The sequence below is a fragment of the Tinamus guttatus genome, unplaced genomic scaffold (genome assembly GCF_059628265.1).
Source record: "Tinamus guttatus ecotype Peru unplaced genomic scaffold, ASM5962826v1 Tinamus_guttatus_pri_ptg000415l, whole genome shotgun sequence".
Classification (NCBI taxonomy): Eukaryota; Metazoa; Chordata; class Aves; order Tinamiformes; family Tinamidae; genus Tinamus; species Tinamus guttatus.
In genome coordinates this window covers 688,336-713,544 of record NW_028288949.1, presented here as the reverse complement: position 1 = coordinate 713,544, position 25,209 = coordinate 688,336, and the positions used below count along the sequence as shown (strand labels likewise).

General features: G+C 40.4%; 1 protein-coding gene across 1 annotated transcript in view; it reads left to right on the top strand.

The window, feature by feature from the left end:
- The window catches only part of LOC104568323 (poly(A) RNA polymerase GLD2-like), a 47,425-nt gene that overhangs the window by 3,504 nt on the left and 18,712 nt on the right, over nucleotides 1–25,209 (top strand). The window contains exons 4-10 of the mRNA XM_010215212.2: nucleotides 347–461; nucleotides 582–673; nucleotides 1,429–1,495; nucleotides 12,325–12,394; nucleotides 14,386–14,462; nucleotides 18,547–18,675; nucleotides 22,150–22,193. Coding sequence (XP_010213514.2) covers nucleotides 347–461; nucleotides 582–673; nucleotides 1,429–1,495; nucleotides 12,325–12,394; nucleotides 14,386–14,462; nucleotides 18,547–18,675; nucleotides 22,150–22,193 — 594 coding nt within the window. The remainder of the gene's footprint in view (nucleotides 1–346; nucleotides 462–581; nucleotides 674–1,428; nucleotides 1,496–12,324; nucleotides 12,395–14,385; nucleotides 14,463–18,546; nucleotides 18,676–22,149; nucleotides 22,194–25,209) is intronic.

Here is a 25,209-nt window from a genome sequence, read left to right as displayed (position 1 = left end):
AGTTGGTCAAACTAGTGACTTTAAAGTTGGCAGAAGATATCTGTGGTCTTTGGCTGCTTGTTCCCTGAAAAGCTGCAGATGCTATTTGGGCAAAGCTTACTTTATTTGGATAGACATATTTTCTAGGATTGGACAAACTTAATAATAGAAACTGTAGAAATTTCATGTGGGGAGGTGTTCAATATGAATTTAAGCAGAATAAAATTTCAAACAGATTATGGGAAACAATGTTGCTATTTATTTGTTGTTAATGCAATGCTTTCTGTTTTTTATTTTTTGTATAATTGCATTTCTCTTAAGAGAAAATCTTCTACTGCTCTTTACTTTTTTTAATGTATGTGTCAAGATAAGTCAGCAGGTTTTGGAGTTGTTTCAAGCATGTCAGCAACAGACCTGTGACTTGAACAGAAAAGAACTCTGCAGAACAGAACTCCAGAGGGAAATTCAGCGAATTTTTCCACGTATGTTTTGAATTTGACCATTTATTATCAGTTTGAATGTTCTTGACATTCCCTGTTTTCCCTTCTTTCCAAAAGAAGATATGTCCCATCAGTTTTTCTCCTGTGGTTCTCTTGTTATAGAGAGCAGGCTCTTTTTGGTTGGATCCTCACTGAATGGCTTTGGCACTCGTAGCAGTGATGGTGATCTGTGCCTCGTAGTTAAAGAAGAACCGGTAAGTAACTTTAAATATATTTAAGTCTATTTGCATGGTGCACTCTCTGGAACCTGAGCACTTTAAATTTGGTAACTATTTAAAAATAAGAAACAAATAGTCAAATCCTTGGATTTAATAATATATAATTTGCACTCATAGTAGCTATGAACTGTGGTTCCTGTGTTATTGCAAAAATGAATTTGACTTTATAAACCTTTTAACCCAGTAAAATCTTTGAAAATTATGCATTACCTTAATTACACAAACGGACAAAGCACAGAGTAACAAGGAGCATCTAATTCTTTTAGATGCAAGAACAACTTTTTTTTTTTTTTTTTTTTTTAAAAAAAAACTTGTTTAGGTTTTTAGCTACCATGTTGAAAAAGCAAAGCCAGACATTTCCATAGTATATGTTAAATATATATATTTTTTTCTACTGAAAACTGTTACCCTGATGAAATTGTGATAGGAGAAGGCAAGGGCAAGCTTTCCACTGGGAAAGTGGGGCTAGCTTTCCTTCAGAGTTCTAAGATCTCTGAATGTCTGCTAGGTACTTTAGATCTGAATTATTTAATTTGGGAAAAGGAACATAAAATATGTTGACTGAGGAATGTGTTGGTATGCATGTTTGCTGCTTATTCTAAGACTTAATAGGCCTTTTTTTTTAAATAAAGCATGCTGGTTATTTAAGGATTAAAAAATTATTTTTATTAATAATATTACAATTATAATCTTAAAATATTATTTTTATAATATTTTATATAATGTTTCAGGTGAATCAGAAGACAGAAGCAAGGCATATACTCAGTTTAGTCCAAAAACTCTTCAGTACTAAACTTTGTAAGTTCCAGTCTACAGCAAGGTGGTAAGATTAATGGCAGCTCTGCAAGGAGTGTTAACCTACAGTTCAGGCAACTACCTGTGTACTTGCATGTTGTCTAGTTTCTAATCTTAACTATCTTTTCCCCCATTCCAGAAAATTTGATCATAGTAGAACTTCTTATTTTGTATGATGAAATTGATGGATAATTAAAACAACCTAAGGGATACCCTGCAAACTAGTGGATTTAAAAAATGGGTAGCTTTTTTTTTTTTTGCCTCTCTTCGTGGTCCATGATTCAAAAGTAATATTCCTGTTTGGAAACCTCTGCTAGTGAACTATTATTTCTTTTAGATTGCAATGCTTTCCTTAAGATGATACCCTAAAAAGTTTTCAAGTAGAATGTCACTCAAATTTCTCTACAGTCTTTTTATGGACCTTGATACTTGTGAAACAGTTAATTTGGGTATCTACTGAAAGATGTACCTTGCGAAAGAACGGACTCAGTCTGGGATGCAGAGTGAGACAACTTTATTCTCAAACCAACCTCTTTTATACTCTCTTAACACAAGTGTTGCAAAGCTTACAACCAATCAGCATCTTGCCAGCCATGCAGTTGTGGTTATCTTCTTGCTTTGTTCCTTATCTGCTCACAAGACATTCCACATGTGGTTGTAGTCCTCCTTCTTTTCCTGCTTTGTTCTTTGCTGATAAGACATTAGTCCTTGCGGGTCAGGCCATCAACCGTGCACTACTAAGGCATTCTTGTGATTAACTATCTACTAACAAGGCATCTATTATCTACTGACAAGGTACTATGCCTCCATAAAAGAGATATTGGTACCTGCATATATAGGAGAAACAGGTCTGAACTATGGTTCTTCTAAGTTGTTGTTTAGACTCCCTTTAGATGAAGAATTCACAGGGACAGGTCTCGTGAATACCTTCTACTTCAAAGAGGTTTTTGTACCATCCTTTGAATTATTAATAGACAACAGGTTCTTTTATATCAATGATTTTGTCCACTTAGTTCTCAGACTTGTGATATGTTCTTTGATGCAGCTTCTTTTGTTGCTGCTCTGAATTGTCCTGCAATGGTAAGAGGAACAAACCATAAATTTCAGTGCAGGTTTCAAAACATCTTGTTCCAGTGCTTTCTGGGAAGCATAATGATAAAGTAGCCATGTTTTCAGGGACCTGAAAGGGACCGTCTAAATAAATTATGACCATCTTTTCTTTCTTCAAGAGGCTGTGTTCTGTGAGATGGCTTTAGACAAAATCAAGTTCGTGTGCTGGGGAACAAAGAGACATCACTGTTGTGGGACTGATTCTGTGTGACTCTTGTCAGTTTTGTTATCTAGATCTTAGATCATCTCTTTGTAATTCTAACATCTCTGTGGGCATGGTGCTCTTAGGGTGCTCTTCCCCCCCCCCCCCCCCCCCAGTATGGATGCTTTGTGGCTAGAATTCATAGACAAAAGTTGTTAAATATTGTTTTACTTGCAAAGAAAAATTTTCAAGTTCAAAATAGAAATGCTTTTGCTTACGGGTCTTTCTATTTGGTTTGCTCCATTTGCAAGCTATGACTTTGTGCGGAAAATCTCGCTGTCAAGAACTGAATGTCCAAAAAGGAGACAGAGGAGTCCTAAAACTTTATTCAAATAAAGGGAGAGTACACCGGGCATATCCCTGTGGGGTCTCAAATTGCTGGGGGACGCAGCCCCCCTTTTATCCTAATTTCCCGACCGAGGGACGCCCTCTCCTTTTCCCCATTGGCCAAGGTACTCAGAAGTTACAGCCTTCCCGGCCCGCCTACACCGAACTCCGGCCTCCCGCCATCTGTTCTCACCTGAGCTCAGCAACTCCTTTGTCCCCCTTGCTGAAGAATGTGGGGGAATTGCCCTATTTCCCTCCTTTGTAAAGGCCCCCATCTCCTTGCAGATGGCTCTTTTTGTCCCACTCCCTCATGGCTCTGCTCACTCTCCCTTCCCTTTGTCCTGCTCTTCAGCCAAACTGTGGAGAAATCCCCTTATTGATGAACACAGAAACTTGAGCATTCTGCTCAACTTGACTATGCTGAAGTTTAATAATCTTGAAATAAGTATGCCAATTACTTTGATTAAAGCTTATTTAGACAAATAAAATTGTTGTCATTCACATGTTCAGAATAACTTTTCATTTGAAGATAGACTTTGAAAGCTCCCTGATAGATGGCTAGGCGTCTGGAGAGACTTCATGTCACACTTTTGAGACATTAAGTACAAATGGAAGCTAGGGTTGTCAATCATCTCTTTGTTTATAAACTTGAATCAGAATTCCTGGTGCAGTGGTCATGAGGGCCACACTTGTAGACTTAAAAGGCAGAATATGAGTACGTGTCTGCTGCTGTTGTGTATAAAAGCAAGTGTAAGATTGGTCTGTACAAAACTTCTAAGAATTGCAGTATTCTTAAATTTTGTGCTGTCCAGTTAATGCAAATAACGGTATCCTATAATCTTAGTCATACTATTTTTCAGTTTCTTCTTATTTTGGGAGAGGAGGACTGCACCTATATTAAGATTCTCAGCAAGTGTATGAGCTGTCGTTATTCTTTGCTTCACATGAGAGAATAGAAATAAATATATTGTAGGCCAAGCATGAAAGTGAAGCAAATATGTGCCAGGGTGTGTGAAAGACAAGAAGGGGGAAGAGAAGTTGTTTGATACTACTTAAAGCCATACTTTATAAAAGAGATAAAGGATGAATCGGAAATGATTTTTGTTAAAGAGTGTACCTGTGGAATATATGATGTTCCAAGCCTTTTTAGCCTTTTCCAGTTGTAGAATGAGAGAAATTGCAGTTTAGAAACTTTCATCTGAAATTTTTCTAGATATACTTAAAAGCTTCATCTTTATTTCTTCCTCTGTGGTAACACAAGGCTAGACTGTGTGTGCAGGTTGCTAAAAATATTGGGATTAATATTTTGTACAGTTGCACTTTTTCAGCAAAAGATTTAAGCTGTTTCATCTGAAATTATGCATGAATGAATTTACATAGAAGTGTTCAGTTTTCTTGGAAATGATTATGCACTTTTTCACTACAAATAGCCTCACATTCAGAGTGTTCTGAGATGCTGGAGGAGGGTGATTAGATGCCCCTGTGGGTGCAGCTAGGGAGAGGGGTCACTTGTGCTGAGTCGTGCTAGACTGTTCAGTCAGTGAATGTGGATTAAAATTCTTCTCAAATGCCAGTTATAATATTCTTCATTTAAAACCATTAATAATGTTACTCTAAGCTAGTGACATTATCCCTTTTCTTTGATTGCCAGATTGCTGCATATTACTCTAGGATCATAAAGTGAAATCAAATTCAGATAAAGGGTTACAAAAGGGCAAATCCATCCAAGCATGCATCTCCGTAAAACATTTAGAGAAAGCCTCAAAGAAAAAAAAGTTCCTAGCTACAGATTTGAAGTGTAATATTCTATTATCACCCAAATGCAATGTAGCTGACTCTTTAATCAAGGTTGCTATTGAACCTGACAAAGAAATGCCTCCTTTTCTCCCTAAAAGGAAAAGCTAGTGCTTATTATTATTATTTTGTAATCTACACTGCTTCTACCTTGGTCATGCTTACTCAGCTTAGGTTAATTTCCTCAAAGGGGAAAAAATGGATGATATTAAATATGGTCAAATTCAAGGGGCCCTACGGTTTTGACTTAAGTTACTCAAACTGCGGTGTTGGCCAGATTCATACTGTGAAACTATGGATTCTGTTTTTCTTTCTCTTATTCCATCATCTTCTTAGGTACATTTTTTGTTAAGGATTGTGGTCAAATGCCTTTTATTTTGTGAAGAATTAGGAAATCACAGATAATATGGCTGCTGCAGGAGTTTTGGGGAACTCAGTGTAAAGATGCATTTGGGGGCAGTGCCTGAGTCTGGCAGGGCTTTATAACTTCTGGGTTGGGTGGCCTGGCACTAAGCCTGCATGTCTGTGCTGTGAGGATGGTCAGCTGAGATAGAATCATAGAATGCTTAGGGTTGGAAGGGACCTCTAGAGATCATCTAGTCCAACCCCCCTGCACACGCAGGGACACCTAGAGCACGTGGCACAGGACTGCATCCAAGCGGGTTTTGAAGATCTCCAGAGAAGGAGACTCTACAACCTCTCTGGGCAGCCTGTTCCAGTGCTCTGTCACCCTCACTGTTAAGAAATTTTTCCTTAAGTTCCTATGGAATTTTTGGTGTTTCAGTTTCCGGCCATTTCCTCTAGTCCTATCAGTGGCCACCACTGAAAAGAGACCATCACCGTCCTCTGCACTCCCTCCCTTGAGGTACTTATAGACACTGATCAGATCCCCTCTCAGCCTTCTCTTCTCCAGGCTGAACAGGCCCAGCTCCCTCAGCCTCTCCTCATAGGGCAGATGCTCATCCTTGTGGCCCTGCGCTGGACTCTCTCCAGCAGCTCCACATCCCTCTTCTAACTGTGGAGCCCAGAACTGGACACAATACTCCAGATGCAGCCTCACCAGGGCTGAGTAGAGGGGCAGGATCACCTCCCTTGACCTGCTGGAGACGCTCTTCTTAATGCACCCCAGGATCCCATTGGCCTTCTTGGCCACGAGAGCACACTGCTGCCTCATGGTCACTTTGTCATCCACCATGACACCCAGGTCTTTCTCTGCAGAGCTGCTCTCCAGAAGGTCGGTTCCCAGCCTGTACTGGTGTCTGGGGTTATTCCTCCCCAGGTGCAGGACCTTGCACTTGGCCTTGTTGAATTGCATGAGGTTTTTCACCGCCCAGTTGTCCAGTCTGTCCAGGTCCCTCTGGATGGCAGCGCAGCCCTCTGGGGTATCGGCTACTCCTCCCAGTTTCGTGTCATCAGCAAACTTGCTGAGGGAGCACTCTGTGCCTTCATCCAGGTCATTGATGAATAAATTGAACAGGACTGGACCAAGGACTGACCCCTGGGGGACCCCACTAGCCACAGGCCTCCAACTAGACTCTGCACCGCTGATCACCACTCTCTGGGCCCTGCCATCCAGCCAGTTCCTAATCCACCTCACTGTGCACTCATCTATCCCACACTTCCGGAGCTTGCCCAGGAGGATGCTGTGAGGGACGGTGTCAAAAGCCTTGGTGAAGTCGAGATAGACGACATCCACCACTCTCCTCTCATCTATCCAGCCGGTCATTTCATCATAGAAGGCTATCAGGTTAGTCAGGCAAGATTTCCCCTTGGTGAATCCATGCTGACTACTCTTGAGCACCTTCTTGTCCTCTATGTGCCTGGAGACAACGGCCAGTATGAGCTGTTCCATCACTTTTCCGGGCACGGAGGTGAGGCTGACAGGCCTGTAGTTGCCTGGGTCCTCCTTCTTGCCTTTTTTGAAGACTGGCGTGACATTGGCCTTCTTCCAGTCTTCCGGCACCTCCCCTGTTCTCCAGGATCTTTCAAAGATGATGGAGAGCGGCTTAGCTATGGCATCTGCCAGCTCCCGCAGCACTCTGGGGTGCATCCCATCAGGGCCCATGGATTTGTGGGTATCGAGGTTCCTTAGGTGCTCTCTGACCCAATCTTCCTCTACCCAGGGCAAGTCTTCCTCTCCACCAGCTTCTTCTCTTGTCTCTAGGGCCTGGGGCTCTAAAGGGCTGCCCTTGGTAAACACCGAAGCAAAGAAGGCATTGAGCAACTCTGCTTTTTCTGTGTTATTTGTAACCAAGGTGCCCATCCCGTCCTCCAGCGGACCCACGTTTTCCCTGATCTTCCTTTTGCTGTTAATGTATTTGAAGAATTTTTTTTTGTTATTTTTAACGTCCCTTGCCAGCTTGCCTTCCAGACGTGCTTTAGCTTTCCTTGTTGCATCTCTGCATTCCCTGACTACGTTCCTGTATTTCTCCCAGGGGGCCTGTCCTTTTTTCCACATTCTGTACACCGCCTTCTTCTGCTTGAGCATTGCCACACCTCCCGGTTCATCCACGCAGGTCTCCTGCCCCCTCTGCCTGACTTCTTACACACAGGGATGCACTGTTGCTGGACGTGGAGGAAGTGCTGCTTGAAAACTAACCAGCTCTCTTGGGCCCCCCTTCCTTCTAGAGCACTAGCCCATGGGATTCTACCGAGGAGGTCTCTAATGCAGTCCTATGATTCCATATCTCTTGCATGTCCCATCTCCATTAAAGCCAAAGGCAAATGGAGTTTATCCAATCTTTAATTGAAAGTAATACCATAGTTGCAAGTCTGATGCCTTGTTTCCTGTGCTAATACAATAGGAAACATCTTTCTTGTTACATATTTTCTGTAAGTTGTTAAAGGAAGAGTTTATAAAGGAAACTTTAAACTGTGTATAGTGAGAATACAATAAGAGGTGCGTGTTTTAATTTCAGTAAAATGCATCATTTAAACTGTAAGCACAAGACATGATTAAAAGGAAGCAGATGATCATGTGTCATAGAATCGCAGAATCATTAACGTTGGAAGGGACCTCTAGAGGTCATCTAGTGCAACCCCCCTGCACACACAGGGTCACCTAGAGCACGTGGCACAGGGCTGCGTCCAAGCGGGTTTGGAAGATCTCCAGAGAAGGAGACTCCACAACCTCTCTGGACAGCCTGTTCCAGTGCTCTGTCACCCTCACTGTTAAGGAAAAATTTCTTAAGTTCCTGTGGAACTTTTGATGCTTCAGTTTGTGGCTGTTTCCTCTAGTTCTGTCAGTGGCCACCACTGAAAAGAGACCAGCACCATCTTCCTCACTGCCTCCCTTGAGGTACTTGTAGACACTGATCAGATCCCCTCTCAGCCTTCTCTTCTCCAGGCTGAACAGGCCCAGCTCCCTCAGCCTCTCCTCATAGGGCAGATGCTCATCCTTGTGGCCCTGCACTGGACTCTCTCCAGCAGCTCCACATCCCTCTTGTACTGTGGAGCCCAGAACTGGACACAATACTCCAGATGCAGCCTCACCAGGGCTGAGTAGAGGGGCAGGTTCACCTCCCTTGACCTGCTGGAGACGCTCTTCTTAATGCACCCCAGGATTCCATTGGCCTTCTTGGCCACAAGAGCACACACTGCCTCATGGTCACTTTGTCATCCACCATGACACCCAGGTCTTTCTCTGCAGAGCTGCTCTCCCGAAGGTCGGTCCCCAGCCTGTACTGGTGTCTGGGGTTATTTCTCCCCAGGTGCAGGACCTTGCACTTGGCCTTGTTGAATTGCATGAGGTTTTTCACCACCCAGTTGTCCAGTCTGTCCAGTTTCCTCTGGATGGCAGCGCAGCCCTCTGGGGTTTTAACCTATCCTCCCAGTTTCGTGTCATCAGCAAACTTGCTGAGGGAGCACTCTGTGCCTTCATCCAGGTCATCAATGCATAAATTGAACAGGGCTGGACTGAGGACTGACCCCTGGGGACCCAGCTAGCTACAGGCCTCCAACTAGACTTGGCACTGCTGATCACCACTCTCTGGGCCCTGCCATCCAGCCAGTTCCTAATCCACCTCACTGTGCACTCATCTATCCCACACTTCCGGAGCTTGCCCAGGAGGATGTTGTGAGGGACACGGTGTCAAAAGCCTTGGTGAAGTCGAGATAGACGACAGCCACCGCTCTCCCCTCATCTATCCAGCCGGTCATTCCATCATAGAAGGCCATCAGGCTAGTCAAGCAAGATTCCCCCTTGGTGAATCCATGCTGACTACTCTTGAGCACCTTCTTGTCCTCTATGTGCCCTGAGACAATAGCCAGTATGAGCCGTTCCATCAGTTTTCTGGGGATCGAGGTGAGGCTCACTAGCCTGTAGTTGCCTGGGTCCTCCTTCTTGCCGCCTTCGAAGACTGGTGTGACATTGGCTTTCTTCCAGTCCTCTGGCACCTCCCCCATTCTCCAGGATCTTTGAAAGATGATGGAGAGGGGCTTAACTATGACCTCTGCCAGCTCCCGCAGCACTCTGGGGTGTATCCCATCAGGGCCCATGGATTTGTGGGTATCGAGTTTCCTTAGGTGCTCTCTGACTCAATCTTCCTCTACCCAGGGCAAGTCTTTCTCTCTCCAGGTTTATTCTCTTGTCCCTAGGGCCTGGGGCTCTAAAGGGCTGCCCTTGGTAAACACCAAAGCAAAGAAGGCATTCAGCAACTCTGCTTTTTCTGTGTTATTTGTAACCAGGGTGCCCATCCCGTTCACCAGCGGACCCACGTTTTCCCTGATCTTCCTTTTGCTGTTACCAAGGAAAACTTCTTCAAATATATTATTTTTAACGTCTCTTGCCAGATTGCGTTCCAAACGTGCCTTGGCTTTCCTTGTCGCATCCCTGCATTCCCTGACAACTTTCCTATATTCCTCCCAGGGGGCCTGTTCTTTTTTCCACTTTCTGTACACCGCCTTTTTCTGTTTGAGTTTTGCCAGCAACTCCTTGTTCATCCACACAGGTCTCCTGCCCCCTCTGCTTGACTTCTTACGGAGAGGGATGCACTGTTGCTGCGCATGGAGGAAGTGCTGCTTGAAAACTAACCAGCTGTCTTGGGGGCCCCCCTACCTTCTACAGCTCTAGCCCATGGGATTCTTCCAAGGAGGTCTCTGAAGAGGCTAAAGTTGGCCCTCCTGAAGTCCATGGGTGCAAGGCTACTTACAGCTCTGCTTCCTCCTTGTTGGATCCTGAACTCCACCACCTCATGGTCACTGCAGCCAAGGCTACCCCTTCCCTCCCCTCCCCCGCCAGCACCTTCACATCTCCTACGAGTCCCTCTCTCTTTGTTAGCAGAAGGTGCAGTAGCCCACCTCTCCTCATTGCCTCCTCCACAACCTGTGTCAAAAAGTTATCATCGATGCTCTGCGGGAACCTCCAGGACTGTTTGTGCCTGGCTGTGTTGTCCTTCCAGTTGATGTCAGGGTAGTTGAAGTCCCCCATGAGAACCAGGGCCTGTGATTGTGAGGCAATATCCAGCTGACTATATAAGGCCTCATCAATCTCCTCATCCTGGTCAGGTGGCCTGTAGCAGACACCCACCACAGTGTCTCCCACATTAGCCTGCCCTCTAATCCTTATCCACAAGCTCTCAACTCGCTCATCCTCCACTCCCAGGTTGAGCTCCATGCATTCCAGTTGCTCTCACATAAAGAGCAACTCCACCACCTTGCCTTCCCAGCCTGTCCTTCCTAAAGAGCACATAGCCTTTCATCACAGCGCTCCAGTCGTGTGTGCTGTCCCACCCTGTCTCTGTGATTCCAATGAGATCATGACGCTGGGACCGCACACAGATCTCCAGTTCGTCCTGCTTATTCCCCATGCTTCGCGCATTGGTGTACAGGCATTTCAGGGAAGTAATCGAGCCTGCAGGTTTCCCAGGAGGGGTGAAAGAGGACCTTCTATAATCATGTCCTATCCTCACTTCCCCACTACCATACTCCCCCTGGATGCCATCTGACTTTTGCTGCGTGGTACTGCTTCCTGTGTCTGTGTGACACTCCCCCCTTCTTGCCTAGTTTAAAGCCCTTCTAACCAGATTGGCAGAGAGACCTGTGCCCCTCTTGCTGAGATGGATCCCATCATTCCCCACTAGTTGGTGGTCATCAAACAGAGTCTCATGGTCATAGAAGCCAAAACCCTGCTGCCAAGCCCAGCAGCACAGCCAGTTGTTCATCTGCGATATCTGCCTTTTCCTCCTTGCAATCCATTCCCCTTATTGGTAGGATAGAGGAGAACACAACCTGGGCTCCCGTACCTTTGATGGCCATCCCTAGGGCTCTGAAATCTCACTTGATGTCCCTCAGTTTCCCCATGGCATCATTAGTGCCCACATGAAACAGTGCCAGCAGGTAATAGTCAGACTCCTGGACAAGCCTTGGGAGCCTTTCTGTAACATCCCTTATTCGGGCCCCTGGCAAGCAGCAGACCTCTCTGGATGAGGCGTCCGGTCTACATATCAGTGCCTCCATGCCCTGCAGCAGGGAGTCACCCACGACGATCACCCGCCGCTTCTTCCGGGTGCTCCTTTTCTCCTTAGGGGGAGCAGCCTCAGGGTGTGGACCTGACTGCCTCTCTGTAGACAGCCCCCTAGATGGGCCTTGGTTCAAGGCCTCCTCTATCTGATCCCCAAGTTCCAGGGCCTCGTACCTGTTGGATGTGGTCACAGGTGGAGGTGAGGTGGGCCGTGGAAGGGTTCTCCTGCCCCCTCGAGTAGGGACCTGTTTCCATTGTTGATCGTCCCTGGATACTGTTAATTCTGCCCCCTCTGCCCTATGGCAAGAGGGTACTGGATTTACAGACTGAATTGGGGGGTTCTCCGAGTGGCTTTCCTGGGAAGACTGCAGAACGCAGCTCCGCCAGTCTATTTCTTTTTCACATTCCCTGATGGCCCTCAGCCTTTCTACCTCCTCCTTTAGGTTCACCACCAGGCTGAGCAGTTCATCCACCAGCGTCCTCTTCACAGCACAATGCCAGACTTGTGTATCTGGCCATCTAGGATGGGTCTGTTCTTCCCTGCTTTTTTGAATTGTGATTATAATTGTTCAGGATTTGCATTACAACTGCTCAGTGAAGGCAGTGTAGAACTGGTCTCCTTATGTTTGAAACTCCTGAATATTCTTAAAATCTTCCACTAATGCTTTTCTCTAACATTTTATGCTTTTTTATTATTATTATTGTTCTTACACAGTTTAATAGATTGTATTTTTGTTGCTAGTTGCTAAAGTTACTTAGTTTATCAGAACACTTCGAGGAATATTTTTGGTGTTACTAGTATCAACAGTCAATTTGACTTCACTCTGTTTTGGGAGTAGGGGGAATTGCTTTCGTTGTTGGGTTTTTCTTTTTTGATTAGTTTTTGTTTTAATATCCACATTTTGTATGGGACTTGATTGGGTATTTTCTCCCTTTCAGCAAGGTACATTGAGCGACCTCAGCTGATTCGAGCAAAAGTGCCAATAGTGAAGTTCAGGGATAAAGTCAGGCAAGTAGTCTGTTAACTATTTTCCTGTGAGGAAGGCTAAGAATTTATGTTTATGTACTGTGCATGTGAGTATTTCCACTGAAGTCATGGTTTGTTTTTTCACCTTGTACTGTAGAGAGCTTGCAGATTTGTGTAGCTAATATGCAGTGGCAATGAGTTTACCTCCCTGTGGCTTGCAACAGTTTTTGTGTTTGGGAGTTTCTATGATGTGAATTAATAGCATTACTTGCTGTATTTTTGTGGTCAGTTTTGGTGTAGCAGACTCCAATTAACAGATGCTTCCTCGCAGGAGATAAAGGTGGGAAGAAAACTGCTGTGAAAGATGACTTAGCTTTCTGTACATACGTCTTGAATCTTGAGCTACTTGAGAAATAATTCACAGTTTTTGTATTGTATAAACACCATAAAACAAACCATATTTTTTGTAATGACATAGTTTGCACACTTAAGCAAGAAAACAATTCATTTTAGACTGTATTCTTTTTTCTAGGGAGATGTTCAGAGTTTTAACAATGTGTAGTATAACATGCACTCTTCAGCAGTAGGTACTGTTTTGGTGGCCTTTTATTTAATATCCCTATTTTTTTTTGGTGTCTTTCCCAGGAAATAATTCTAACTGGTAGCAGAGCTGGTATTAGGCCTTTGGTTAAAAACAATTCCATGGTGTAGAGGATGCAAAACCTTTCTGTTCTGCTGCATTTGATGTGCAGTGACTTCCCCACCCCATTAGTCCTTTGGTAGAGCTTGAGTCAAAACATCACAAATCCCTTTTCAGTTGCCGTAACTGCAACATTTATCAAGTGTGCATGTTGAAGTACAACAGAACTATGATAAAACTTGTTTAATCAACCTCTGCTAAAATGTTATCTTGCCAAATGGAGTTAACTGGAATTGCATATGCTGCCTGACAATTTTCTTTACTATATTTGCACCTATAACTAATGTTCTTACTGATGTTTGTACATATTTTAACAATTATCAAGCCGTAGCTCAAGCTTGTTTTTTTCCACTGTTGTTATTGTTTACTACCCTCTCAAAACATCTAAGAAGCCATGTTTAATTCATGTTTTAAACTGTGTAATATTTTTGATACAAAGGATGTTTTAGTGTAGCTAATTCATAAATACAAAGAATAGATTTTTGAAGAGCTGTACATTGTAAATCCCTGCTGTCTTGTCAATGAAGCCATTCTTTTTGCAAGTTAAAATGTTATAATTTATTGATCATAAATTTGAATATTGTATCTTGAGCACTCTATTTAAGCTGCATGTGCAATATGAAATTATTGGAGTGGTAAGTTAAAGTGGATAATATTTGTTTACTATGTTATTATTTGTTATTAACAATATTAAACAATTGCTAAAATTACAAGCTCTGATATAGTTAAAATGATTTTTATAAAACATGCACTGTTTACTAATAGATTTATTGTCAAAGTGCTTGTTGCTTATCTCTAACCATCACTACAGAATTGAAGTAGGGGTACTGAAATGTACTGTTAAATTGGAATATCTTATGGATAAGAGTAAAATTTGAAATCTGTAAGGAGATTCTTACATTCTGAGCTATTATAGTTAGTTCTCAGATTATTGGTGTGATAAGATGAACTAAAGCCTCAGAATCCTGCCTGATATCAAAATATGTTTATAAAACACACTATCTATAGTGAATCATGTATTTGAAAACTAGCTCAGATAAGCATTTGTTAAAAAATACAGCAATTAAGTTGTCCTAAGTTCTAAACTCAGTTCAGCTTGAATCCTCTATATAAATCAGCAACTGCATTTTGTTAACAATAGAATTCAAGTCCATAATTTTACTGTATGCAGATCCAAAATGGAAGCTATAGCCTTAAAACTCTTCCTGTTTGAGGAAGGCAAATTCTAAAATATTACCTTAAAGTTGCACTTCTTTACTTCCCTTGCTAATAGGTAATAAATATTCTGAAGCTGAATGCGATGATATTTGATTCTTTTTCTACTTCTCTATAGCTGTGTGGAGTTTGACTTGAATGTAAACAATGTTGTAGGAATAAGAAATACATTCCTTCTGAGAACCTATGCATACAGTAAGTTTTTAATAATTTTCTTATTTCTTTGTTTTTTTTTTTGCCTGCTTATATTTTAGTTTTAATAGACTAACAAATTCAGTTGAACATATTATATTAAGTTACTGTGTATAGTACCTAATTAGCTCCATTAGATAGCTCTAAGGTAATTTCTTGTTGCTCTAAATGTATGGAAAAAAACATTAGCTCACTATGTTTTTTTAAATGAATATTATAATATTCAGAAGATAAAATATCTTCATGTTAAGATCCACATTTATTACAATGGCTGCTTCAGTCCTCTGCAGATAATGAGGTGGGGGAAGAGGAGCAGAACCAAATACATTATTGCATTATAATGTATTTGTATATTACATTACCAATGTTTATCATGTGATACCATTTAGGGTTTGTTTGTTTGTTTTAATTTTTTGCCCTCTCCTACAGCTACTGATAGGTATGTGTGCCTGATAGCTAGCTGAGGCTCTGCCTTATAATACAGTCTTTCATTGGAAAACCTGAAATAACACATTTAGTTTTCAGATTAACCTTAAAACAAAACTGGGTTGTGTCCATTTCAGTGGGATATCATGGTACAGACTTCTAAAGGGGAAGTAATAAAAAACACACTCTTAGTGCTAAGTTGTGGGGTTTTTGTTCGTTTTCTTGCTTAGATAAGTGCGTAAGGAGCGGACATTGGGCTAGTGCCACCTACAATTTTTTCTGCTTGCCACTACCTTCAGTTCTTGCATATATGAATTCCTTCCATTTTAGGGTAGGAAGTTATTGGTACAAGTTCTGCTTGCTAGCTACTTTTGACTAGTAATTAGAACTGTAGTTTCACAATGTCCCATATTCGTGGGCATCTTGTCCTGTAAAAGTTGCTTAATTCTAATTTCTTCATGTACCCAGTAAGGCATTAACCTAGAAAGGAATTTCCTTCTAAGCTCAAAAAGTTTAGAAAAATAATCTTTATCATTCACAACTACAGGTATGGGGTCACTTCACTACGTCTAATGTTAACATTGTTCCCAGCTTCTGCCACTGGTTTCCATGTCTTGACACTTGCTTCTCTCAGCAAATCGCTATGGACAGACAAACATACAGATGTGAAACAGGCAGTGGAAGGGGTCTATGTGGCCCAGCTTCTTTATTTTTTCTGTCCTGGTGTCCACCTTTATAGGGTTTGCAGGCTCCCTAATATGCTCAGTCAAAATTAATATCTCTTGATGATAGTGATAAATGCCACTATTTTCTTGAGGTCAAGGAGTGAGTTACTAAGGGAGAAACTTTTGGTTGAAAAGATAATCTCCTCAATGTTGTGACAGATATGCGCCTTCCCTAGCTCATCCTGACTTCTCACACGTAGCCCTGTTCAGGTGTTAACTACCACATTATCTGATCCTGGTAGTTGCCTCCCTGATTTCTTCCCCCACCCAGACATTAACCATCAATAACAGTCCTGATGGGGATATAAGGCTAACTGTGAGTACACCAGCCACCAGTCATTTCTGAATTGAAAGAATGACTACCAGTCAATCATCTTATCCTATAAAAACGGGGACAGCCCGAGAGCCCATTGAGCTTTCCTTGCATGGCAGCGGGCTGCAGGCAGGGATCTCCCCTTGAGCAGGGACACCTCTCAAGGATACTCCTCGAGGTTAAGAGATCCTTCCCACTACAGATTCGTGGTAAGTGACTATAGCGCGCCTTTCTCTTTCTGAACTTGTAAACTTTACTTTGTAACTGTGCACAAATCCCTCAGACATAAACCGTTGACCAGGTCTGGGACTAGGACTGGATCCAGCCGCACCCAGACTCCTCTCAGAAGGAGTTTGGAAAGCAAAGGGGGTCCAGTCTGAACCTTGTGACCCAACGGGAGGATGTCCTTGATAATTCTGTGTGTGTCTTGAACCTCCATGCAATAACTAATAAGTGACCTTGCCATAGAATCTCATGAAACCATTGTCATTACCAATAAAACCTATTCCTATTTCTTTCCCACGAGTGAAGTGCATTGTGTCACTTACCCCCACCACCACTCGTTCTGTGACAAATGTGCAAGACCTTCATAAATAGGTAATCTTTATCAAGCATAGTCTATCATCTCTTTTGCATAAGAAAGCTCTCATATGACTTCAGGTAAACAAAAACAAATGAGAAACTAGATGTCTGGCAATAGTTTTTTACATACTTTTAAAAGTCATCAACCAGGACAGATGGCATTAAAAGTGTTAGCCTACTAACTTTTTCATGTCTGAAGGGCTTCACCCTACATGCAGGGGGGGAGGGAAAAAAAAACTCTTGTATAAGGCATACTGATATTTTTGTATCATATAATTAGATGCTCAAGCAAACAAGGGGCTGATTAACTTTGTGGGCATGCTAAAAATGTTTATAAATGTGGATATGTGGATACTCTTCTGTCTTTTCTAATCCAGCCCTTCTATATTGGTGCATCAGGTGCTGTAGAGGAGATCAAAGTTTATATGACTAAGTGGAGCAGAAGGTCCACAGAAAGAGAAAATATAGGTAGATTAAGTAGAGCTAATAACTGGGATCTATCGTTTTTGTGTAATCTGTTGGCCACCTAAGGAGGCATGTCTGGAATTCAGTCAGCAATTCATAGGTGGAATTTTTCAGTTACAGAGGAAGCTTTGAGCAAATGATATTACTATGCATTTTCTTGAGGGATTAGATTGGAAACTGTTGGAAGAATGTCAGAAAAACCTTAGTGGCAGTGTTACACACTAATTTCATTATACATTAATGATGAATACAAGCAGACACAGCTTGATCTCAGAATGAATTTAATTAAAACAAAATCCTTTCCATTGTGAAATGCATTTGCATTTCACACTCAAAGCAAAATCCAGTTTATAATTTGAGCCTATTTGTCTCATGAAAAACCTCGTGCTTCTGTTATTGAGAATGTTATTGTTATTTTCTGTATACTAACTATTATGCATTTTATTTAGTAACAATCATAATTTTTTAATCCAACCACTAGTGAATGATGAAGAGGATCAGGTGACTGGTCACAGGGAGCTTGGTTTTCAAGAGGTCTTCCAGATTTAACTTGGGATCTACAAGAAGAGCGTGCTGTTCAGAGACATGTCTACTGAACCATTGTAAATAGGTTGTAGGAGGCAGCTGCTTTGATGGGATTTCCAGAATAGCAGCGTTAGGGAGACACTGCTATGGAAGGTATCTCTTGTCCTGGATGAAACAGTTGCCAGCTGACAGGTTCCTGTCTTGATGTGCAGCATACAAAACTTTGCATAAAAATGTCAGATTAAAAAAAGGTACTCCAAGTCACAGGATTATCTAGTCCATAGTAAGGCAGCTCACTGGGCTGAGGATCAACTTCCACATACCTTCAAATAATCAATAAAGTATGTTGTGAGCTCCCTAGGAGGTGATGGTTAGTGACATCTCCTAAAATGTGTTAAACCTTTGTGCAGAAGGCTTTATAAATCTCCTGTGACTTCAAAGATCAAAACTGGAATGTGACTATATTGGTGTCTTTTGTGATGAAATGGATAATTTGATCTAATGTAGTATTTTATCTAACAAAACTTATCTGTTAAATGAGTTTCATCAGCTTCATCAGAAGCTACTGAGGACCAGGCAATTTTAGAATTAATGTTTGGATGCAGTGTTTACTGCTTTCATTTTCCCTGAGGGAAAATTAAGCACAATCTCTGTGTTCTCCAATTGGAAGAATTCTTTTTTTTCTGTCCTCAAAGCTTATATAATCTAAAAAAATTAGTACAATGAACTGGAGGGAACTGTTGCATTGACTGAACATCCAGGTTTGTCTCATTTGAGAGCTACCTGACATGGCCATTTTGTAATGTATCTGGGGATCTTCCTACTCAAACGATATTTTATAAAAGATAAATCTAATTTGAAAAGTGTTTTTTATATAATGGATGATAGTTGTTGGATAATTAAGTAAAGTCTATAAATGGTCTATGAAGAGATAAAGTCTATAAAAAGGTAACTTTAGAGTGCAAAATGAGTGTCATTGATCAAGTGGGAATAAAAATTTGAGCACTGTCTAGTTATTGTGCTTTTTTATAAGTATTTGTTGTATTTACAGTTGAGAATCGAGTTCGTCCACTAGTACTGGTTGTGAAGAAATGGGCAAGTTTTCATGACATAAATGATGCCAGCCGTGGTACTCTAAGCAGCTATAGTCTTGTGTTGATGGTTTTGCACTATTTACAGAGTAAGTATATTTGTCTTTAGAAACTGTTCTTTTTAAGTTTGTATTTGTGTAGACTTTAAAATTAAACATCAGCAGGAATCATTTTCCACAGAGAAAAATCTGAAAACAAAGTGCTGGGTTTTATTCCCTCCCTTAGTACTGCATTTTTATTTAGCAAATGGACCTTTTTTTTCTGGAGTCAGAGTTACAAGTTTAAAAGAAAAAAAGAAACTCGGTGTACCTGCAGGACATTGTGTAACTATAAAATAAACTCAAGCTCTCATTTTAACTAAAAAAAGCCCTCTGTTAGATATCCACTGTACTGTGGGTAAAAAAAAAAATTAGTAGTTCCAAGGGAAAAAGCTAAAACATTACAATTTCAAGTTTCTTTTATTTGGGAACTTCCAAGAAAATTGAAGGCATGACAAATGCTATGGGGTGATAGTTCCCTGTTTTGATAATCAGATATGAATAATGGGGCATATATATGTGCAAGACCGCATATGTAACTAGAAGATTTTTTGGATTACTGTCTGTTGAGAGATGAGTGTCACATAAGAAGTTGGGATATTCGGCTGCCACTAGCAGCATCTTATGTTGTGACTTTAATATATTGAAACACTGAGATTTTGTCAGGAGCTTCCTGCAGAGTTAAGGAAGCTGTGTGGTCCGGAAGTGTTCCTGAAGAATAGACTGAAATTAATTTCCCCCTATTAGTCTCTGTTATTAGAGAAATCTGTGTTTGTAATTTTTAAGTTGCAATTATTCCTTAAGACCTAAGGAACTGCATAAGAAACCATTTAGGTCAGTATGAGGTTTTCATTTATTAGGAGATGGGTAATTTCAGAAGGGTTGGCCATAACCCCTGAGGTGCATGTCTTATGCAGTAACATGCCTGCAGAAATATTTCCTTAATTCCTGTCAGCTCGTATATAGACTTTGTATTTTGCTGCTTATATTCATTCTTTATTTTTTTGGTAACATGCTGATTGTTCTTGATTGGTGTATTTTAATAACAGTGGATTTTTAATATTTTGTGATTACATCTGTAGATAAGCTGGACAAACTGTATAAGTTTTCATTTTGTCTTTTTCCTTTTGTCAGTCAGTATCCTTTCTCTACACTTCCTTTGGTAGCGTTTCATAGATTTGTTTCTGTGAAAAGAAAGAAAAAATGGGAAAAATGTTATGAATCTGTTGCCACAACTCTGAAATGATATTGTAGGTGATAAATCTTTAATATAGATTCTTAACAACAATAAAAAATGAATTGTTGATTGGAAGAGATGAAATGACATATCTACGTAAAAATAAAATGGTTACACTGATTATTAGATCCAAGAGTGAAACTGATGAAAGCTACTGGGTGCAGATTGCTCTGCAAAGTTGAAGCACATGCAAGAGAAGAGATCCTTACACTGTCTAGCAATTCATGACCATCTCAACTGTGACTTGAGAAGCATTTGATACTGCTGCTATTAAGATTTTTAGTGGAAGCAGGCCTTTTCACTTGGAAATTTATTCTCAAAGTATATTTTCAGTATTATAGTAACTCTAGAGACTGGGAGTATGGAATTTCTTGTATTAGATGCTGGGTGCTGTCAGGAATAGCCAGTTACTGAGCTGTGGATAAAAGTAATGCACAAAAGGAAGAGAGTGGGAGCTGCAAGCAGATATAAATGTGTAGGCTTGCAGCGATGTTAACGACCCTACAAGCATGAGGGCATTTGCTGTAGTCATCAGTGGTAGCTGCCTATGAAGTATCAGCAGTCTTGAGGCCAGAGATGGGGAGTTTTTAACCTGTGTTCCATGAGCTCTTTCCTTAAAAAGTTTGGAGAAAGGTGCTCTGGACATGTATCTGGCGCCAAGTGTTGGAATACTGTTTTTTCCTCAAGTTTTAACTCTTTTTCTCGCTTCTGCTACTTGTATATAATACTACTGAAAGCTGCTTGTGTCCTAATCATAGAATTTGCTAGTAGGACTTTTGTTGATGGTACTGGCCAGAAAAAACAGATAGGAATAACTGCTTTCTTTTAGCAGTAAATATGATCTCTCTTCATTAGGGAAATTTCTGAATTACTTAATCTATTTCAATATTCTTATCATTACTAGTATGGAAGCTTTTTGACCTAAGGTTAGTGTGGCTTGAGTTTATTTTGTAGATGCATCAATGTTTTGTTCTTGAACTTTCTTCCAGGTAACAGGTCCAACTATCTTGTACAGTAGGAAAAGAAAAATTCAGGCGGTAAATGTTAGTGGTAATTTTTTCCCTTAACCCTATTGTCTTAATGCATGAAATATCTTCATTACTCATACCACTCATATTTTTTTGCCTGTTCTTTCAGTAAAGCATAGAATTGGAAAATATTCAAGATGTTGTCGAAATAATATACTCCTTCATATTTCCATATTATTAGCACTTATGCTAGTTAATATAGTATACTCTTTGAAAATATCCCAAGCATGTTCTGGGAGTTTTGCTATTCTGATTTTTATCACTATAGGAAAAAAAAAAGATGCTTGAACATCTCTTCCTCTGCGAGACCTTGATTCAAGGGTGAATTAAATGCCATGGTAAACTCCTGTGTTGAACATAATTGCATTTTCCCTAGTAAATGATATAGACCAATTTTGCTTAAAAAAACATGCTAATGAAGTGATATTAAAACCTTCCTACTAGGGATGATCTAACAGTTTTGTAGCTGCTGTAAGAGTTGACTGGGATGTGAATGTTTGGGGATTATTTTTCTGTCTTTGTATCTGTAGCACCACCTGACCTGGTGCTACATCCACAAGATGATTCTTTGTCTTGTTATTTTTAGTATGCAATATTTTACCTACCCGTGGCTTTCATAAATGATTAATTAGTATCTCTAGCTTCTGTATGAACTTTATATTCTGCTTTCTATTTAATAGATCAGCTAACAGCATTAGATTAGATATACTTTTTTATAGGATTTTTGCTAGCAATACTGACTAAATATATTGGGCATTTTAGCTGTAGTTCAAGTTTACTTTGGGAGACTCAACATTAAAAAAAAATTAAGCCAACGAATATATGCTTGTCCAGAATCTGGATATATCATAGCATGGAAAGTAATCAGACTGTATTAGATTATTTAAAAAGGAAAGAGAGCTTGTGTGAAACAATGGTTGACTGCTCTTTAGAGGGAGTTTCCTGTGACCTCGAATTAACATGAATTTTAAAAGGCAGGGGGTATCCAGCTACTGTAGAGTTTTTCTTGTCTTCTACAAGTAGTAGTATCTTAGTAATAGCCTCCTTTAACTCAATTTACTACTTATTCTGCCATAGATAACATGTAGTATTAGAAGGATTTGTGGAATAACTCATTTTACAAAATGCCTGAAATTGAAGTTCTGGGCAGATGTTTCTAACATGGAATTTCAGTCCAGCCCTTTGGTGTAGTTGATATGATGTTGCTTCCTGTGAATTATATGAATCACAGCAACTTTAAACTTTTTTTTTTTTTTATAGCCCTACCTGAACCCATCCTTCCATCCCTCCAAAAAAATTACCCAGTAAGTGTTTCTTATGAATTATTGCTACATCATTTATGTGTATGAAACGTATCTAAAATATATGAATTCTTAAGTGTCTATAACAGATTAAGTTAAACCTAGACTGTAAACGTAGTCATTGATACACTAAGCATGAGTGTGAAAATGTTTAGTTGCTGCTCTTGATCGTTTCTCTAGTGAAAACAATAAAAACAGCTTTTTATATATGTGAGAACTTTACACTCGGTGACTAGTGCTGTTCACCAAATTCTCTCCATGCTAGGGTGCAAATGCTCCAGTGTCATCTGTAAATTTGACTTATTTCTTAGTATATTAACTACCATTGTTTCCATCTGATTGTCATGTATCAGAATTTTATAACTTTGGACAGCTGAGTTGCTTGTGTCCTCCATCAGATGTTTCTTGATTCAGAGGATTAATTGTGTATGTATCTTGTGACCTCACAAAACTGTGCTTCAGTTGATACAGAAAAATCTCCTTTTTGGATTTTGCTGTTGTGTCCAGATTATACTGTGTTGTTTTCTAGAGAACTATGTGGGTCTGTATGCTCTGATCCTCAGCAGAATCAAGGCTGCAACTATTAAGACTTAATCTAAGGAAGATTACCTAGAAATAACAGCTATCCTCTTAAATACTTGTCTGGGACAAAGGAGTTATTGCTGAATAGTTGTAAGCAATGATTTGTGTAGAGGAATTCTGTGTGCCTTCCTCCTCACCTTACTTCTCATGTATCACTTTAATTCTTATTCATAGTTGCTATAGTTTGGTCTTCCTGTCTGTGTGTGCTTAGTTGGACTGAGTTAGTCTCCAAAAGCCATTATTTTTTTTTGCATACACTTCCTGTTGTGCTGAAATGGGAAGATTTGATGTCACTGTGTATCAGGGAGAAATATTGTGAGGTCAGCCATTCTGGGTAATTAGATAACTAAGATGCAAAAAAGGCTTTGAGCAACAGTAACTTGCAGTTTTATCCTTATTTTGTAGTCCTGTTTGTGTACCTTTTGTTATGTTTTTAAGTTTTGGTCTTTATTATTCTACTATGCATCTTCTGATCCCTTCATTGTTAATGCTGAAAAGCATTTGACTCTTTCTTGCACATGTAACTAAATCTTTTATTATTATTTTTATTACCCAATTTGGTAATTGCACTTGCCTGAAGCTCATGCCATAGTATTTTGCAGCATGTGGCTTAAGGAAAATAACTAAGAATCAGTAGCTTCTGTATCGCTTTGTAACAATTATTCAAACAAGTTTATAATTTGAACTGTGTAAATGTTTTAGTTTACTTCACAAATGCTTTAAATGATTTAAATGACTAAAGTTGAAAACTTTGAATTTGTACAAAATGCAAGGGTTCTTATTGTACCCCACGACAATGGTAAAAGGTGCAGGTTCCTGTGTGCTTTCTCAAACACTGCAATAAAAGTAGCCTTTTGTTTTAACATAGATTTGTGTTATCTTGTGTTTGGGAGGACGGAATAAACATTCTAAGGTTACTAGTAAAATATTTTATATACTCTATACTTGCTTACTATAAAAGCAAAAATCATGCTAGAAATTTTCAAATATATTTTATCTGTCGTCCCTATTAAGTGCTTAAGTGTCGTAAAAGTTAGAATTTCTGAATACTGAAACAGTGAGTAAATGTAAAGTTCAAAATAAGAAATACACTAGAACAATTCTGGATTTATGTCTAGCTTACAATAATAATTACAAAGCATGGGAAAATGTCAGTGTCCTAAGAAACGATGCATTTTACTTGTGCTTGCAGCTGCTCAAAGCAGTGCCCCAGTTCTCATGCTGCCCATAAATGCTGCGTCTCCCCTTCTGAGGCAAAACCTTTCTACTTGCAGGCAGCTTTTTTCAGACACAAATTTGCAGCTCTAACTACAGCTTGAAGAGACTTCTAGGCTTTGAAAAACTGCATGTTTTAAATTGCAGGTGCAATGTAGAAGTGACATACGTGCCTTGAATAAGAACCCAAAGGCAGATCCTCTGATGGAGTGTCTCCCCTGACAGAGTGAGAAATCCTGGCAGGCCCCCAGCTCTGCCCCAGTGTGGGCCATGCTGCCCTGGGGTATCCTGGGCAGGTGCGAGTTGGGCAGGAGCACTGAGGTGCACCTGAGGTGGGAGCCCCTCATGTTGCAGGTGCCCGTCTGGCACATCAGTTAAATCCAGGTGGAGGTGGCTTTCCAGCTGTGCTCTGGATTGGGAACTTCAGTGACTGGCTTCAGCATGCCTGTCATCCTGCTGCCTCCCCTTCACAAGTGGGGGAAAGGGATGGGGCAGGAGATGGGGTTGTGCTTAAGCTACTGTCACTGCTTTAAAGCATTGGGAGTTTATTCTTGGAGAGGTACAGTTTGCTCCCTACTTAAAATTGCCCCCCCCCCCCCTTTTTGATAAATTTTGATTAAAAAAAAAACATTTTTGATAAGTTAAATTTCACTAGTATTTATGAGACTGGAGAAAGGTAATTTTTGTAAATATATATGCATCTATGTGTGCATATATACAGTTATAATTTTTTTAAGGAAAATTTTTATACAGTCAGAATTAAGCTGATTTTGCATTGGAGTATCTTGATGTATAGAATATGTATAGTCATATTGCTTTTCAGTGTGTAAGTGGAAAGGAGAACATGTGAGCTTGATGCATATTGTAGCTTGAATGTGGTGCATGCTGCTCTACGCTAGTGTTTCCTTGAGGAACCAGTCAAACAAAATAGGAGGAGAGATCTGGGGAGGGGGGGAAAAAAGGAGGAGAAAAAAAAATGGGAGAAGAAGGAAAAAAACCTTTGTGGTCACTTTTTCTGGAGTTTTTTGAAATGATGGATAGCTCAAAAATGATGGATAGCTCAATTATTTCTCTTCCTGCCCCCTATCAGTTTGTAAATTTCTTTTTTCATTTCTCAGAATATTATGAGGCAAATGTGCAGTAGACAAATGGACTAGTTCTAAAAGAAATTGAGTTTTTTCTTTTGCCTTCTAGAGCGAGTTAAGAAGGGAAAACCTGCAAG